At 37.5% G+C, this 13,969-nt stretch overlaps 1 protein-coding gene across 2 annotated transcripts; it reads left to right on the forward strand.

The window, feature by feature from the left end:
• The first annotated feature begins 5,137 nt into the window (after nucleotides 1-5,137).
• On the forward strand, nucleotides 5,138-13,940 carry LOC134622891 (dehydrogenase/reductase SDR family member 6). Of its 2 annotated transcripts, none has more exons than XM_063468198.1 (10): nucleotides 5,138-5,223; nucleotides 8,661-8,751; nucleotides 9,649-9,727; nucleotides 10,835-10,931; nucleotides 12,040-12,148; nucleotides 12,468-12,528; nucleotides 12,702-12,815; nucleotides 13,163-13,221; nucleotides 13,355-13,447; nucleotides 13,601-13,940. In XM_063468198.1, exons 2-10 carry the CDS (start codon nucleotides 8,680-8,682, stop codon nucleotides 13,652-13,654), a joined length of 738 nt encoding a protein of 245 aa, XP_063324268.1. In that variant the 5' UTR covers nucleotides 5,138-5,223; nucleotides 8,661-8,679; the 3' UTR covers nucleotides 13,655-13,940. The 2 variants fall into 2 exon arrangements, with proteins under 2 accessions (XP_063324268.1, XP_063324269.1); XM_063468199.1 differs by having other exon boundaries at nucleotides 5,175-5,223; nucleotides 8,664-8,751.
• Nucleotides 13,941-13,969: the final 29 nt, after the last annotated feature.

Here is a 13,969-nt window from a genome sequence, read left to right on the forward strand (position 1 = left end):
GATAATCTAAAAACTAAAGTTTCACACTTTTATACATGGAACAAACAAAAACAAACCTCCAAAGTAATAGTGAGGTTCTGCACTTATGCAGTCATAATTGTCATTGCAACATAATTGAGCTAATTATTAACATTAAAACATGAATGCTAGGAAGATTTTAAAGTATGAAGGCAATGTAGAGGTGCACTCAGTTTCTCTGTTTCTATATTTGGACCTGATTTGCTTCTCGATATCTTAAAGCTTTTTTTTTTTTTAAATATTCCTCATTGTGTTGCTTAAAGAATGCTCTCTGTGACTTTCAGATAAGAAAGCTGGAAATCTACAATGTTATGCCGACTACATTGCAAGGCTATTTTTATATGTATCCTCCCAAAATATTACACCAGCAAAAATAAGCATGCAGCAGACAGAACCATGAAATCAACTGAAAACTGTTTCCGAGTATCTAATGAGTTATCTGGGCACCCCTTTGTGTCTGCAGCTTTTATTTATTTCCTTTCTGAAATCATTATTGCCTTTACATATGAGCTATGAAAGTAAGGCTGGAAAGATGGAAATGAGAGCAGCTTAGTGACATTCAGCAGGAGTCTGGCCACTCAAGAATCAAGTGGGATTCATGCCCAGGTGGAATGCTGTCTCATCAGCCTGCACATTTTGAGTTTATTTGGAAGAAGATAGTTTCCCACAGTCCAAATTAATACTGTGCCATGGTAGGAATTTGCTTTTATTTCAGTGGTTTGTTTATTACTATCTACAGTGTGCCTGTACCCATCCAAATCCAAACTCATTTCCCTATTCACTGTGCAACTGCTTTGTTTGCAAGCAAATCTCTTTTCAGACAGTTGCAATACGGATGGAAATATTTATGTTTTAGCATCTGCAGTCCAGTACTTCAGCCACGACAAATGTTACCTATCATTACTTGAGCTCTGGTCTATTATCAGACAGGGGACCTGAGACAGCTTATTAGTCCCCAGTCTCCAGTGAGGTGAGTTGCTATACAACCCTACACCCACAGCTGACTACTTGTCTTATGGTGGTATTGCACTGGACTATACTGATAATATTATAATAGACTATTACACTGTTAAAATTTATCATATTTAATTAACATGTTAAAAATGTTAAAAAATGCGTTAAAAATGTACAATTAACAACACAAAATGTGAACATTGTAGTCATCAGAAAGGTTGTACTGGATTACATAGATGTATTACAAGAGGTAACTGGTATGGGAGACTATTTCTACTCCGGCTAGTTTGCACAACTGATAAGAAAGGGAAGTATCAGCAGGTAGTCAGATTTCATAAAATCTCATGAAATACCAGCCAAATATCATTACAGCTGCTATTTTATTGTGTGTAGCTTTTTAACCTATAAGGTATTCATACCGACACCATTTTAACTCATACATTTCAGGTTTCTATAATGCAAAATTTACAGAATAATCACACAAAAATGGCATCTATTTTATTTTCCCTTGCTGCAGTTTCAGAAAAAAGTGGTTCACTGAAATATAGGTTAAACTTCACTCTGTTGTTTGGCTGTATCAACTGATGAGCTCTCTTGAGATACAGACTGTTAAGCACTTTTGCTGTTGTGTAAAGGCTCAACAGGTATTGCTTATTTAGTTTAAACAACTAATGTAAATCTTACATAAGGTTTTGATAGGTTGGCTTGGATTAAATGGATAGTAGCTTTAAGGAGGAAAGTGCTATTAATTACTGATTTGAATCAATAAGTAATTAAAGGTTCGCAACAAGTCACATTTAATTTAGATTCTGTGCGTGTGCATTGATTCTTATAGGAATACACCAGCCATTTAGTCCTTCTTCACATAAGAGTCACAAACATTGATTTGAATCAGCTCAATAAAGGATGAGATATCCTGATTCTAGTCCCTATGGTTCCAGCTCCAGGAATCCAAGATCCTACATCTTCCAGTTTACAAACTGTCTGTCAATAGACCTTTGTTCCTCAGTAAAAACCCTGGTTCTCAAAAGAGTACTAAATCAGTATTCCTCACTCAAGGTGCATGCAGTACCTTCAAAGAGCATCTGAAATGCATCTTACCAAACCTCTGAAAAAAAAAAAACTTTCTGAAACCAACAAACTGAAAAAAGTGTCCAAACATATCATTACTGTGCACAACTGAACTCACATGCTGGGTTATCATTCATCTCACAAAAGTCCTCCAGAGAAGACAGGTTACACCTGTTCTGAAAGCAGATCAATCACTTCCATGCCTTCTAAACCAGCCTGTAGCTGTGAAATAAAAGGATAACTTTCAACAGCACAAACTGTATGAACTTTAAGAAAATAACAACAGCAATAAAAAGCAAAAACTGCTGTATTTAGTTCCCAGTACTCATATAATACAAAATATTAATATCAAATATGCCATTTAAAAGTAATAAAAGTGATACAAATAAAATAGCAATAAAAACATGACAATAATAAAACAAGAAGCTCATTTCAAAGCTAAGCAATAATATAGAAAATTCAGTTCAATTCAGTTTTACTTATATAGCACCAAATCACAATAGTTGCCTCAAGGCACTTTATATTGAGAGGTAAAGACCCTTACAGGGAAGACAGAGTGAAAACCCACCAAATCAGATGACCTCCTATAAGCAAGTGCTTTGGTGCCAGTGGGAAGGAAAAAAACTCCCTTTTCACAGGAAGAAATCTCCAGCACAGCCTGGCTCAGGGAGGGGCGGCCATCTGCCGCAGCCAGTTGAAGCAAAGGGGAGCAAGACAAGACAAAGACGCTGTGGAAGAGAGCCAGAACATCTTTAGCTTTAATCTTTGACTTTGGAACAACATCTCAAACTAGCACATATGTCTCATGAAAGTAATCAGTAAAATCTTAAATCAACTGGAAGAGAAGCCTGGATTAATGTGATATGGTGGCATGTGCTAAACTCAGTAACCAGTAAGAACCATACACTGCATTTTATAACTGTCACTGTCCACTCAACTGCCTCCTTTACTATCACTGGCCATTTGAGGCCTGCCAGGGTAGCTTGTTTTGAAGAAAGGTGTGAGATTTTCATATCTTGAAGACTTTGTCGCCTCTGTCAGAGAGAAAGAGAGAGAGGGAGAGATGGTCTCTGAACGCTAAATGTCACTGAAAAACATCGTAGACGTGCTCTGAATGGTGGATACTGTAGACTCCTATGCTTTGTGGCTCAACATTAAGTGTAAGAAGAAAGTCCACAAATATCTAATGAATAATATGGCTTCAGTTATTTTAAAAATATAATGATTGTATTGCATAAATGTGCTGATTTTACACCAAATGCAACCCTTCCATTTATCCAAGCTTGGGACCAGCACTATAGGAGTCCCCTTGCTGGTGACCTGAGACCTTGTCTGAAACTGGGGATCTTTCACACTTACATGTGTTAACCACCACACCACAGAGGCAAAACAAACAAGCAAGCAAACAAGCAAGCAAACAAGCAAGCAAACAAACAAAAATCAACAACAATGTTTATTAGAGTTTGTAATGTATTACAATAAACTAGAAATCAGGTAACACAAGCTAGGTATATGGTATAATTTCCCACATCCATGAGTAACCAGGGGCAGTTATTATCATCTTGGAGCTGGCCCATTACTTAATCAATCTTTTCAAATTATTATTATGTTATTGATCAGTGTTTCTAAACAGTTTGGGCATTTCTATTATTGGAAATGATGAATCATAACTGTCTTCTGTTTATCAAAATTACAACAGACAGTCTTAAATGAAAATAATCAGATAGAATACTAGTTTCAAATTAAACATTCAATCAATGAACTACTATTCAGGAAAACGTATAAAGCAGTTTGTTAAAACATTAAAAAGAAATAAGATGATGGAGAACAATGACAGACTGTTTTCATATTCAGCTGAGAGCCCAGAACTCAAAATGCAATATGTGTAACAGTGTGGTATCTTGAAAGAGCAAGAATGAACCAATAAAAATGAAAATTAGATTTGATTTAATAAATAATATGCTTCACTTGAGCGTAAAATAAAAATTTATTTATGACCCTGGAAATAGCAGCTGAGAAATCCGCCTCATCTTGAGGGTAGCGGTTATGTTCTTTGAGCTTTCAGTTATGCATGGTCTTTGTCACCAGATGGACTTGCCACACTTCTGATGCCTTAATTACTAGAAAAACTGACATGAAAATTTGTGCTTTTAATATGTATGAAAGCTACGTTTTATAAAAAATAATATGAATAAATAGTTGTGAGTGTCTGCATGAGGTTATTTTTTGTTTGGTCACATGTGAAAGTGCCCTCATAACCTTATTATAACGTGAAAACCAACTTCCATTTCAAGCAAATAGAAGATTTATTTGTTTATTTTCTTATTTTACAAGAATAAATGTTTTTTCCCCAAATGTCTCATTTGAATTACGATCTTGACATTCTTAAAATGCCAACAGATTTATCCTACTTTTAAGCTCTTTAACCATTAACAATGAACACTGAAAAGACCTGACAAAGGAGGGGCAAAGGTCATTCTCCTTCCAAAGTCCTTCCAATTACAATTCAAGATGATTTACAAAGACAGCGAAATTTTCCAACTCATAAGGATGTTATATAATAACAACAACAGAGTATAAGGGCTAGATTAAGAAAAAAGACAGTTTAGAGTGATATTTTTTTTATTATTGTTGTTCACTTTGACAATAAACTTGAAATACTATTTTAAGATTAAACTCAAAATATAATTTCACCTTAAGGAGTATGTGAGTCATGTGCATTATGGATTACATACTATTTATTTCTTTTGTTGTGAAATTTCATATTTACTATCAAAATGAATAATTAAAAAATTCTTTCTTATATTGTTTTTTTCTTGGTTCTTACAAATAAAATATTTGTATCAAATGTACATCCTTATACAAAGCTCGACTAAGTAAGCCTACATTAAATATTAGTAGCCCGAAGGACACTCAAAAGAGAGCTAATTTTAACAATTTAAAAAGTTTGTACAAAGCTTAATGTCTTTAATTTTTTAAAGGGTGAAAAAAACCCGTTTGAAAGTAGAAAGCCTTGTTGGTGTGCTCCCTTGCTTTCTAGTCTTCTCAAATTGCACCCAGTCCCTTCGTGTGAACTTCCTGGTCTCGAACCAACAGGAGTTCTAGCTGCGTGTCACGTGTCCAGCCTCGCTGAACTCTGACGTTGAGTGCGTCTCGTCGAAGTCGGAGCTGAGCAGAGGGGTGAGTTTCTAAAATCACTTTACGTTAGCTAACAGTCCAACCTACAGAAAGCATCTGCACATGCTCATGAGTTAAAGTCGTTACTGTGTGTTTGACAGGGTTGGAGCAGCTGATGCAAGTAAAGTTTGTGTAGGTTACACACGTTTGAAAAAATCTGTTATGCAACAATAGGAATCAATGACATTTCTGCAGTTACAGGTTAACATGTTTGAAAAGCGATTACAGTCCAATGCTACTTTGAATTGTTACGTCTTCTGGACTGTATTTAGTTTTTTACCCCCCAAATCTACTTAGAAGACACCTAGCAATACCACTCACCTTTGTATCTTTTCTTAATGTTATCTCAGTTTAAAATCAAATAGAATAGAATAGCTCTTAATTATCATTGTACATGTACAACGGAATTATGGAAATTATGGTTTCTAGTAATACCTGTCTGCACATCCTTAGATACACTGCAAATTCACCATAGTTGTACTGGTGCCACTTTTTCTTCTTTGTCTGAGATGGCCACAGTTACTGAAAATCTGCACTGTTTCTAAGACTAATGAACTGAGAACAGACACAAGCAGTAAGCAGTGAAGCTTAAAATGTCTTTTCTCTTTTGAGTCACATTGTGTTTCATTATCTCATGTGAGGATTTACACGTGACTTAATACTTAATGAGTAACAGCAGACTGATAGGTAAGTTAACGTTTTACAGTTTGCTTTAAGACGATGCAGAAGTGCAAAATGTGGAAATCCTGCACTGAATGGTTGAAATCTTGATTCAAATGCTAAACTGGCCCAATGACAGGACAGTCCACCAGTGCCCAGCAGCCCACATGGTATGGCGTGCCATTTTGTGGTTATTTAAAAGAAAAAAGCTTTTTTTTTTCCTGGAGGTACCAGAGTGGTGTGAAGTGTTTTTGTTCTATAGCTTCACCAAGGCCATGGACATTTGAAATGGTTCACACCTCATTTGCATGTGGCAGTGGTATTAGCTCAGTAATACTCCCAGTATTTTCAGAAATTTTAAACTTCTCCTGGAAAAATTGATAAAACTTAGGAGTCTCCAGAACTGTTAGGCCCCAACATAGACTGTATCAGTGTTTGATATGAGCCCGTTACCACTCGCAAGAGAGGGAGTGCCATGTCTTTATGACTTAAATATAAATGAAGAATTCTTTGGCAAGTGCTAGCTAGGATTGGATCCATCCTTACAGGCACTGTAGGAACTGTTAATTAGCTCTGCAGGGCCTACAGTGCTTAATCCTTGGCCACAAGACTGGTGTGCATCAATTCCCTCTTGTTGGCTTACTTTTCAGGGCCTGCTGCAGAATTTGGCTTCTGCAGGCCTGAATTATAAATCAGGAGGACAAGAGTACATGCCCAGGCTTGGGGATAGTTAGTGGCCTCCATGATTCAGGCACACAACCAGGTCTGGCTGTCAGGTCTAGTTTGTCAGACCAGGACTGCATAGTTGTTCTGGCAGCTTCTATAGACCCTTAAGCCTTGTTTTTGGTAAGGGTTTGGTTGTGTTTTGTATGAACTGCAACATCACAAGAGCCCGTTTACCGGACTCACCGATGTCTGCTTTTGAACAGTGATGTTTTGAGTGATGTTGAGGATTATTGTATATTATTGTTCTCCTTTTGTTAATACAAAAGGAGAAGTCCAAACAGTAAACAAAGCTATTGCAGAGTTTTCCTCAGAACAGTTTAATATTTTCAAGTTGTTACGCTTTGTGTAAAACCTGGGCATCTCTGAGCTCTGAACTGCTTGCAAACTTGCGTATTCAACAATGACCATCTCGTGCACACCAGGTTACAAAAAACAAGGCCTGCATGAAAAGTTGAAACAAAAGTAAAGAGTGGAACATGTACCAAGAGTTGTGACGTCACTTTTGGCGCACGTTGCCATTCTTAAGGGTGACAAAAACGAGTGTAGACCAGGTGTCAGTATACTCATTGAGGGACATGCAGTACTGTGCTCAAGGTTGAGATAGGGTCAGAGAACATTTTCAAACCAGGCCTTCCCGAGTAGGGACGACCTGAACCTGAACTTCTTAGGAGTCACAATTATAGAGAACAAGCAATTCCTTATCTGCTACGAGGTTTCTGTACAGGCCCAAGCTTTGTTCAAGAACCTTTTGGCCTCATGGGTGATCCAAGCCACTTAACTTTGGTTACAGCAACACTGGAGTGCCTCCCCTAAGGCAGGTGGAGGCCCCCTTCCCTAAAGAGATTGCTAGCTCTTATAGAAGGTTGTTCAGAGGCTTTTTGACCTGTTGACCAATGGAATAGAACTGATGGTTATGTGGAGAAACATGGTCACTTAGCTAGGTTGGGCTAATCTGCAAAAATAGGAGAATGGGCCTGTGGACACACATTGATGTGAACTTTGCCTGGTGGTTATACTCTCTCATAAACAGCTTACTCTTAGAGAGTAGGACCCAATGGGGGTCTGTTTAATTGTTCTCTAGATTCAGAGGTAAGTAAGTACACATGTTCAGTAAGATGAGAGTTATAAAATATAGATAGTTATGCTTTACAACTCAAGTGAATTAAATTTAAATTATATAGAGCAAAATCACAGCAACAGTTGCTTTGTGGTGCTTTATATTGTAACGTAAAAGAGCCCACAATAATCTTTATAAATATATCATCTTCATGTTGGTAAGACTGATGAAATGATAAGAAGAACTTTTGTGCTCTGAACTTTGTATAGACAGATGTGATTACTGTATGTTATTCTATGTCTTTAAGTCCTTGACTGAGAAACTGCCATATTGCATTATTTCTGGGCCGTGTCATGTCATATTTTGGCCTAATGACTAACTTTCACTGCAAGTTCCATGGTACTGATCTTGTCTGATTTGTTGGGTGACATTATTGTAAATAAGGACCAGCACTGTGTGAACTGAATTTAAGCTGGTACCTGAAGCGGAAGACAGACTCACTGATAAAGCACATTTGTTAATAGGGACTTTTTACCACAAGCTACAATCATTTTGAGCCAAGTAATAAAATTTACATTAATATTTATAATGCCTGACTTTGTCACTATTAGTGACTGAATGCTCTAAACCTAACACTACAGAAAGCTTCTAATGAATTCAAGTCCTCTTCGTAAATGGTTTTGTGGGGTCACTTAAGAGTTCTCTCTTAGCTGTAGGTCATCAAATGCTGCAGTTTACCGAAAGACCATTTTGCCAAGAAAGCCTGTCAATGATTGCACAGTTATATAACCAAATTACGAATTGCACCACACTTTTCAGAGATTAGCAGTGAATGTATGTCTTTGCATGTCAGGACTGCTGAAAACCATGAATTAAAGTATAGAAATGTGTACATTTGTGTAAAAAACATGCTTGATATACCTTTTTAAATTAAGACTGAAAGCATTTATCTAAATAAATGTGTTGTTCTACTCCAATCTTTTGTTTTTGTTCACAGCAGCAGTGAAAGGTAAACTATGGGTCGCCTGGATGGGAAAGTGATTGTTCTGTCCGCCGCTGCTCAGGGGATTGGACGTGCTGCAGCAATCGTAAAAACATTTAATATCTTCTTCTTAACATCTCAGTGATTTAGTGGCTTCTAAATCACAGCAGAAAATGTTTATTTAGTAGTTAAATATTGCACTTATTCAGTGCTCTTTACATTTTGATAAGCATTAAATATAAATTAACTAATATAGGATATACTGCTTAGAGTTAAAGATTTTAAGAAGTCCTGTGATGTAATTTTTCTTAATGTAATTTAAAACATGTTTCTTCCAACTTCCTTAAGTATAGGTGACATGCTGTGTGTTTCTAATGTCCTGTAAATGACTGCTGTAATAGTGATTCCTGAGTTAATGGAAGCAAAGGTTCTGGACAGTCCTTTAGGGATATTCTTGCCAAAGAGATAACGACACACTTGAAAATCTCACACACTGGATTGGACCATCGCTACATCTGTTCCCTCCAAGTGATCTTAAAGTGTGCAAAGGTGCCTTGTATTACAGTGAACTGGGTTTTTATTGGAGGAATTCAACCTAAACGTTAAAAGATGCAAATGGTATAAGGGGTCTTTTGAGCAAATCCATTTGCACTTTAAAAACCTGCCTTATTGATGGGAAGTTGAATGGATTTCAGAAGAGTTGTGGAACTGTGGATGGATATTGACAGTCTGCTTTCAGATGCTTGATAATGAGATATTGATTGGTATTGATGATCACTCCAACTACTCCCTGTAGTTGGAGTGCCCCCGTCCATTCGTACGGCAATTTAGATTCTTGCTCAGTTGTGTCTGTGGCTCGGTGTCCTTCTCTTTTCGGTTTTGTGTCATAACCAATCATCATAATTGCAGATTTTTCCTTATATTTTATAGCACAGCATGTAGAACATTGAGGAACCACTTGGAACTGAACACTGATTTTTTGTTTTTGTTTTCCAAACTGTAGGCATTTGCTAAGGAGGGAGCTCAGGTCACAGCCACAGACATAAATGGAGAAAAGCTGAAGGAGCTGGATGGTATTCAAGGCAAGTTTCATCTCTGCTGATCTATGGCTGCCATCTTCTGGCTATTTGAGGCATTGCAAAAGGGATGCCAGTTTACTCCTATCCCTTCATTCAAGTTCTTTCACAACTTAATTATTCGATGCAAAGTTTTAAAACTTTGATTACTTTGAAATAGCTTGTACCTAGAGATAGGGTGGGAAGTTCAGTTATTCAAGAGGGGCTTAGATTAAAACTGCTGTTCCTCCACATCGAAAGGAGCCAGTTGAGATTGTTCGGGCATCTGACAAGGATGCCTCCTGGGTGCACCGTGAGGGAGGTTTTCTGGGATTGTCTGACTGAGAGGAGGTTTTAGCCTATAAAGCCTAGGACCTAGGTTCTCTGCTTAGGTTGCTGGCACCCACAACCCGGCACCAGATAAGTGGAAGAAGCAATGCATGCATTCTACTAATTTCTCTCATTCTGGCTAAAGCAGCCAATTAGTATAAATGCATAACACCTGTGCTTTCCCCAGAATGAAGTTGTTTTTTCTCTACAAGAGCCATTTAACTTATCTCTATTAGAGAAATTGAAATTGCACTGTGGTAATTTTAAAAAGAAAAAAAACCCCAGATTATCTCATTTCTTGTATGCATATCATATATTCGTTTTAAAAGACTTTATAGAGGTTTTAATTGTCTTTTCTTCAAGACTGTGAGAAGAGGACCATATCTCTATTTATTCTGGTCTCTGCAGTAAATGGGTTTGAATAAATAGGAGATGAGCAACATTCTTCTTCTGATATCACGCCTGAGCACTTCACCCTCTTAACTGGCTTTCTGCAGAGCCATTGAGCGGTCAGTAGGAAAAGATGTATGTTGAAGAAGATAGCAGCCAGGAGTGCACAATTGTGTGGCAGCGTGACTGTGTGGCAGTGTGATGGCAGCAAACACAAATTTAAAATGTTTTTTTTTCCTGTTTCGTAAAGCTTTAGGGGGGACCATTGTTTTGCTGTGTAACTGTGAAAATGATTGATAAATGAAGCTGCTATACCTTGAATTATTTCATGCACTAAAATAAAGCCAGCTGTTATGAAGACGAAAGCAGTGCAAGTATAATCTGAACTGTCCTTGTTTTTGTTTTCGCTGTCAGGGATCAGGACCAAAGTGGTGGACGTGACCAAGAAGGACCAAGTAGAAGCCCTGGCCAAGGAACATGACCATGTAGATGTTCTGTTCAACGTTGCTGGGTACTTTTTAAATTAGTTTTTATTTCTCTGATTTACTGAAGAAACAAAAACCTTACATAATTCTTGGAAAAACAAAATGTATGGTATTTAGAAGTTCCACATCAAGTAACCTTTTTAAAACAAATAAAGCTGTAATTTGCACCATTTTTGGAAGTAAATTCGTGTGAGTTATTGTTGACAACAGATTAAAGTAGAAAACTGAAAAAAATATGTCAAAACTAGAATTCCTAAATCAGCAGTCACTGTGCATTTTACTTGTAGTTTCAAATAAACGTTAACTCATTCTTTTTAACTATGAGGAAATCAGGAGAGACAGAGAAGTATATGAGGGTGGTGCAGGACATGTAAGAGGACAACGAGACAGCGGTAAGGTGTGCAGTAGGAGTGACAGATGGGTTCAGGGTAAGGGTGGGATTACATTAGGGATCAGCTCTGAGCCCCTTCTTGTTTGCAGTGGTGATGGACAGGATGACAGATGAGGTCAGAGAGGGGATAGTGTGGACTATGATAATTTAAAGACAGAATACATGTGTGTGAATGAGATGGACACAGGTCAAAAGGTGAACATGCAAGAAGCAGAGGTAGTGAAGGTAGATCAGTTTAAATACCTGCGTTCAACCATCAAAAGCAATGGACAGTGCACAGCAAGGAGGAAAAAAGACACAGATGAGGTTCTCGGATGTAGTGAAGGAGGACATGCAGTGTTGGTGTGACATAGGTGGAAGCTAGGAATAAGATGTGATGTCAGTTGGATGATCTGTTGTGGTGACTGCAAAAGGAGAAAAAAGATAAAATAATTTAAGTTACACATTTTTCTAATTCACTCATCTGTCTCCTGCTTACTACTTAAATACATTTCCAAAGCCTCATAACATACATACATAACCCCCTCTCCCCTTTTCTCAATTTTATTAACAGGTTTCTTCTACATTATCACCTTTGAGTTTTATCTTGAAATGGCAGTAGTTTACCACTCTGGTTTTGATTATAGTTATTAGGTACAGATATTGTCACTTGTATCTCACTGTTTGTCCAAATTGTCATATTAATGCTGTCTAAAGTTATTAGATGAGGTTATTTTTCACTAAATGTCTGCGCTCGTACACAGATTTGTGCATCATGGCACCATCTTGGATTGTGAAGAGGATGACTGGGACTTCACAATGAATGTGAATGTGCGGAGCATGTACCTGATGAGCAAGGCTTTCTTGCCTAAGGTGACTTTTGGCCACTTCACCAAACCCTTAACACCATTTATCCCGTGAATGTAATAGGCGCTACTGATAATAGTGTGACATATGCCTTTAATTTCGTTCTCATCCGTTGTTGGATTAGCTGCATTAACTGTACCGCTGTGAACCCATGACATGATGGGTGGGGACTGCTCAGCTACTAATCCTGCTTTAGCTGCAAACTAACCAAACTGCCAAACTGTACCTTTAGCGCAGATCTCGGCACTTTTCATTACTTCGTTTGTGTAGTTTTAATCTGGATTCAACAAAAACAATTCTGTTAATATGCCATTTGTCATTCTAGATGTTGGCAAAGAAGTCGGGAAACATTATTAACATGGCATCTGTTGCATCAAGCATAAAAGGTAAACAATTTTCCTCAGATCTTTTTTTATTGCAGTTGCTTGTAGAATGATTCCTACTTAAAGGGACACTATGTCTTTGAAGTTTGGCCAGTCTTTGCAATCCTCTTATCTCAGATAAATGCTTTGCCTGCGTACGGCTGTGTGTGAGTGACAGATGTGTTTCCTCAACACAGGCGTTGTTAAGAGGTGTGTCTATAGTACCTCCAAGGCTGCAGTGATTGGGCTCACCAAGTCCATAGCTGCGGATTTCATTGAGCAAGGCATTCGCTGTAACTGTGTTTGTCCTGGTAAGGTTAGAACACAGTGCAACAAATCACCATATCACCATGTGTTTTTAGTCTTCCTCAGTGATACTCAAAGTATACTGTAAACATCCTTGAAATTAAACTAAATTGATGGTTTTTTTTAGCTGAAGGTTGTTTCATGTTAGGGCACACTGGCTTAAGAGCCAGTCTAAATAGATGCTGTGTATACTTAGGAGTATTTATATACATCACATCCAAATCCAACCCAGTCATATATGATACTTATTAATAGAAAAAAATGTTCATTTAGCCAAAGACCATAATTTCTTAACTAACTCTTGTCTTTTAATAATCATTTCATTAGGCTTGCTCGCTTTCTATTTCTATAGGGACTGTTGATACTCCATCACTGAGGGGTAGGATCCAGGCTCAACCCGACCCAGAGCAGGTATTGCAGGCTTTGATGTACATTTACGCCATTCATTTACTATGTTCTATATGTTACCTTTATTTACACAATGTTAGGTAATGATGACTGGATGGTGAAGATAATGAATGATCCAATTGTAACTCATTTACAGGCTTATAAAGACTTTATGGCAAGACAGAAAACTGGCAGGATGTGCACAGCCGAAGAGATTGCATACCTGTGCGTATACCTGGCCTCAGATGAGGTGAGTGCTTGCACAGATGTAATTCAGGAGGTATAATAATAGTACGCATAGAGTGCAGGTACAATAGGAATACACATACCTAGAGAAAGCTGTAGATATTTTTGTCAGTAAAGTAATTTACCAGTGGTTTTAAACTGTCTGGGCCCTCCACAGTCAGCCTATGTGACTGGGACAGAGCACATCATCGATGGAGGTTGGAGACTGTGAGGAAACTGGAAGGACTACATCATTACAGAAGTGGAAGCCAAACCTTGAATTCAAATAAAGTTTTCATAAATTGATAATTTTTTAAAATTATTATAAAATAAGAAAAAAAATCAGTAATATTGCATATTTTATGGGAAATATTTCTTGTTTTGCAACTGAAACCTATGCTGCAAATATATTTGTCATCCTAAATTCAAACTATAAATAATGTACAGAAGTGTGTAATCAACTTTAAACCTTTCTTGTATTCCATTACTGTGCATTACTCTGTGCATAATAGTGAAATAAAAGCTATGTGCAAGATGTTAAGCAAAC

This window comes from Pelmatolapia mariae, unplaced genomic scaffold, assembly GCF_036321145.2.
Source record: "Pelmatolapia mariae isolate MD_Pm_ZW unplaced genomic scaffold, Pm_UMD_F_2 NODE_ptg000266l+_length_39660_cov_1, whole genome shotgun sequence".
Taxonomy (NCBI): domain Eukaryota; kingdom Metazoa; phylum Chordata; class Actinopteri; order Cichliformes; family Cichlidae; genus Pelmatolapia; species Pelmatolapia mariae.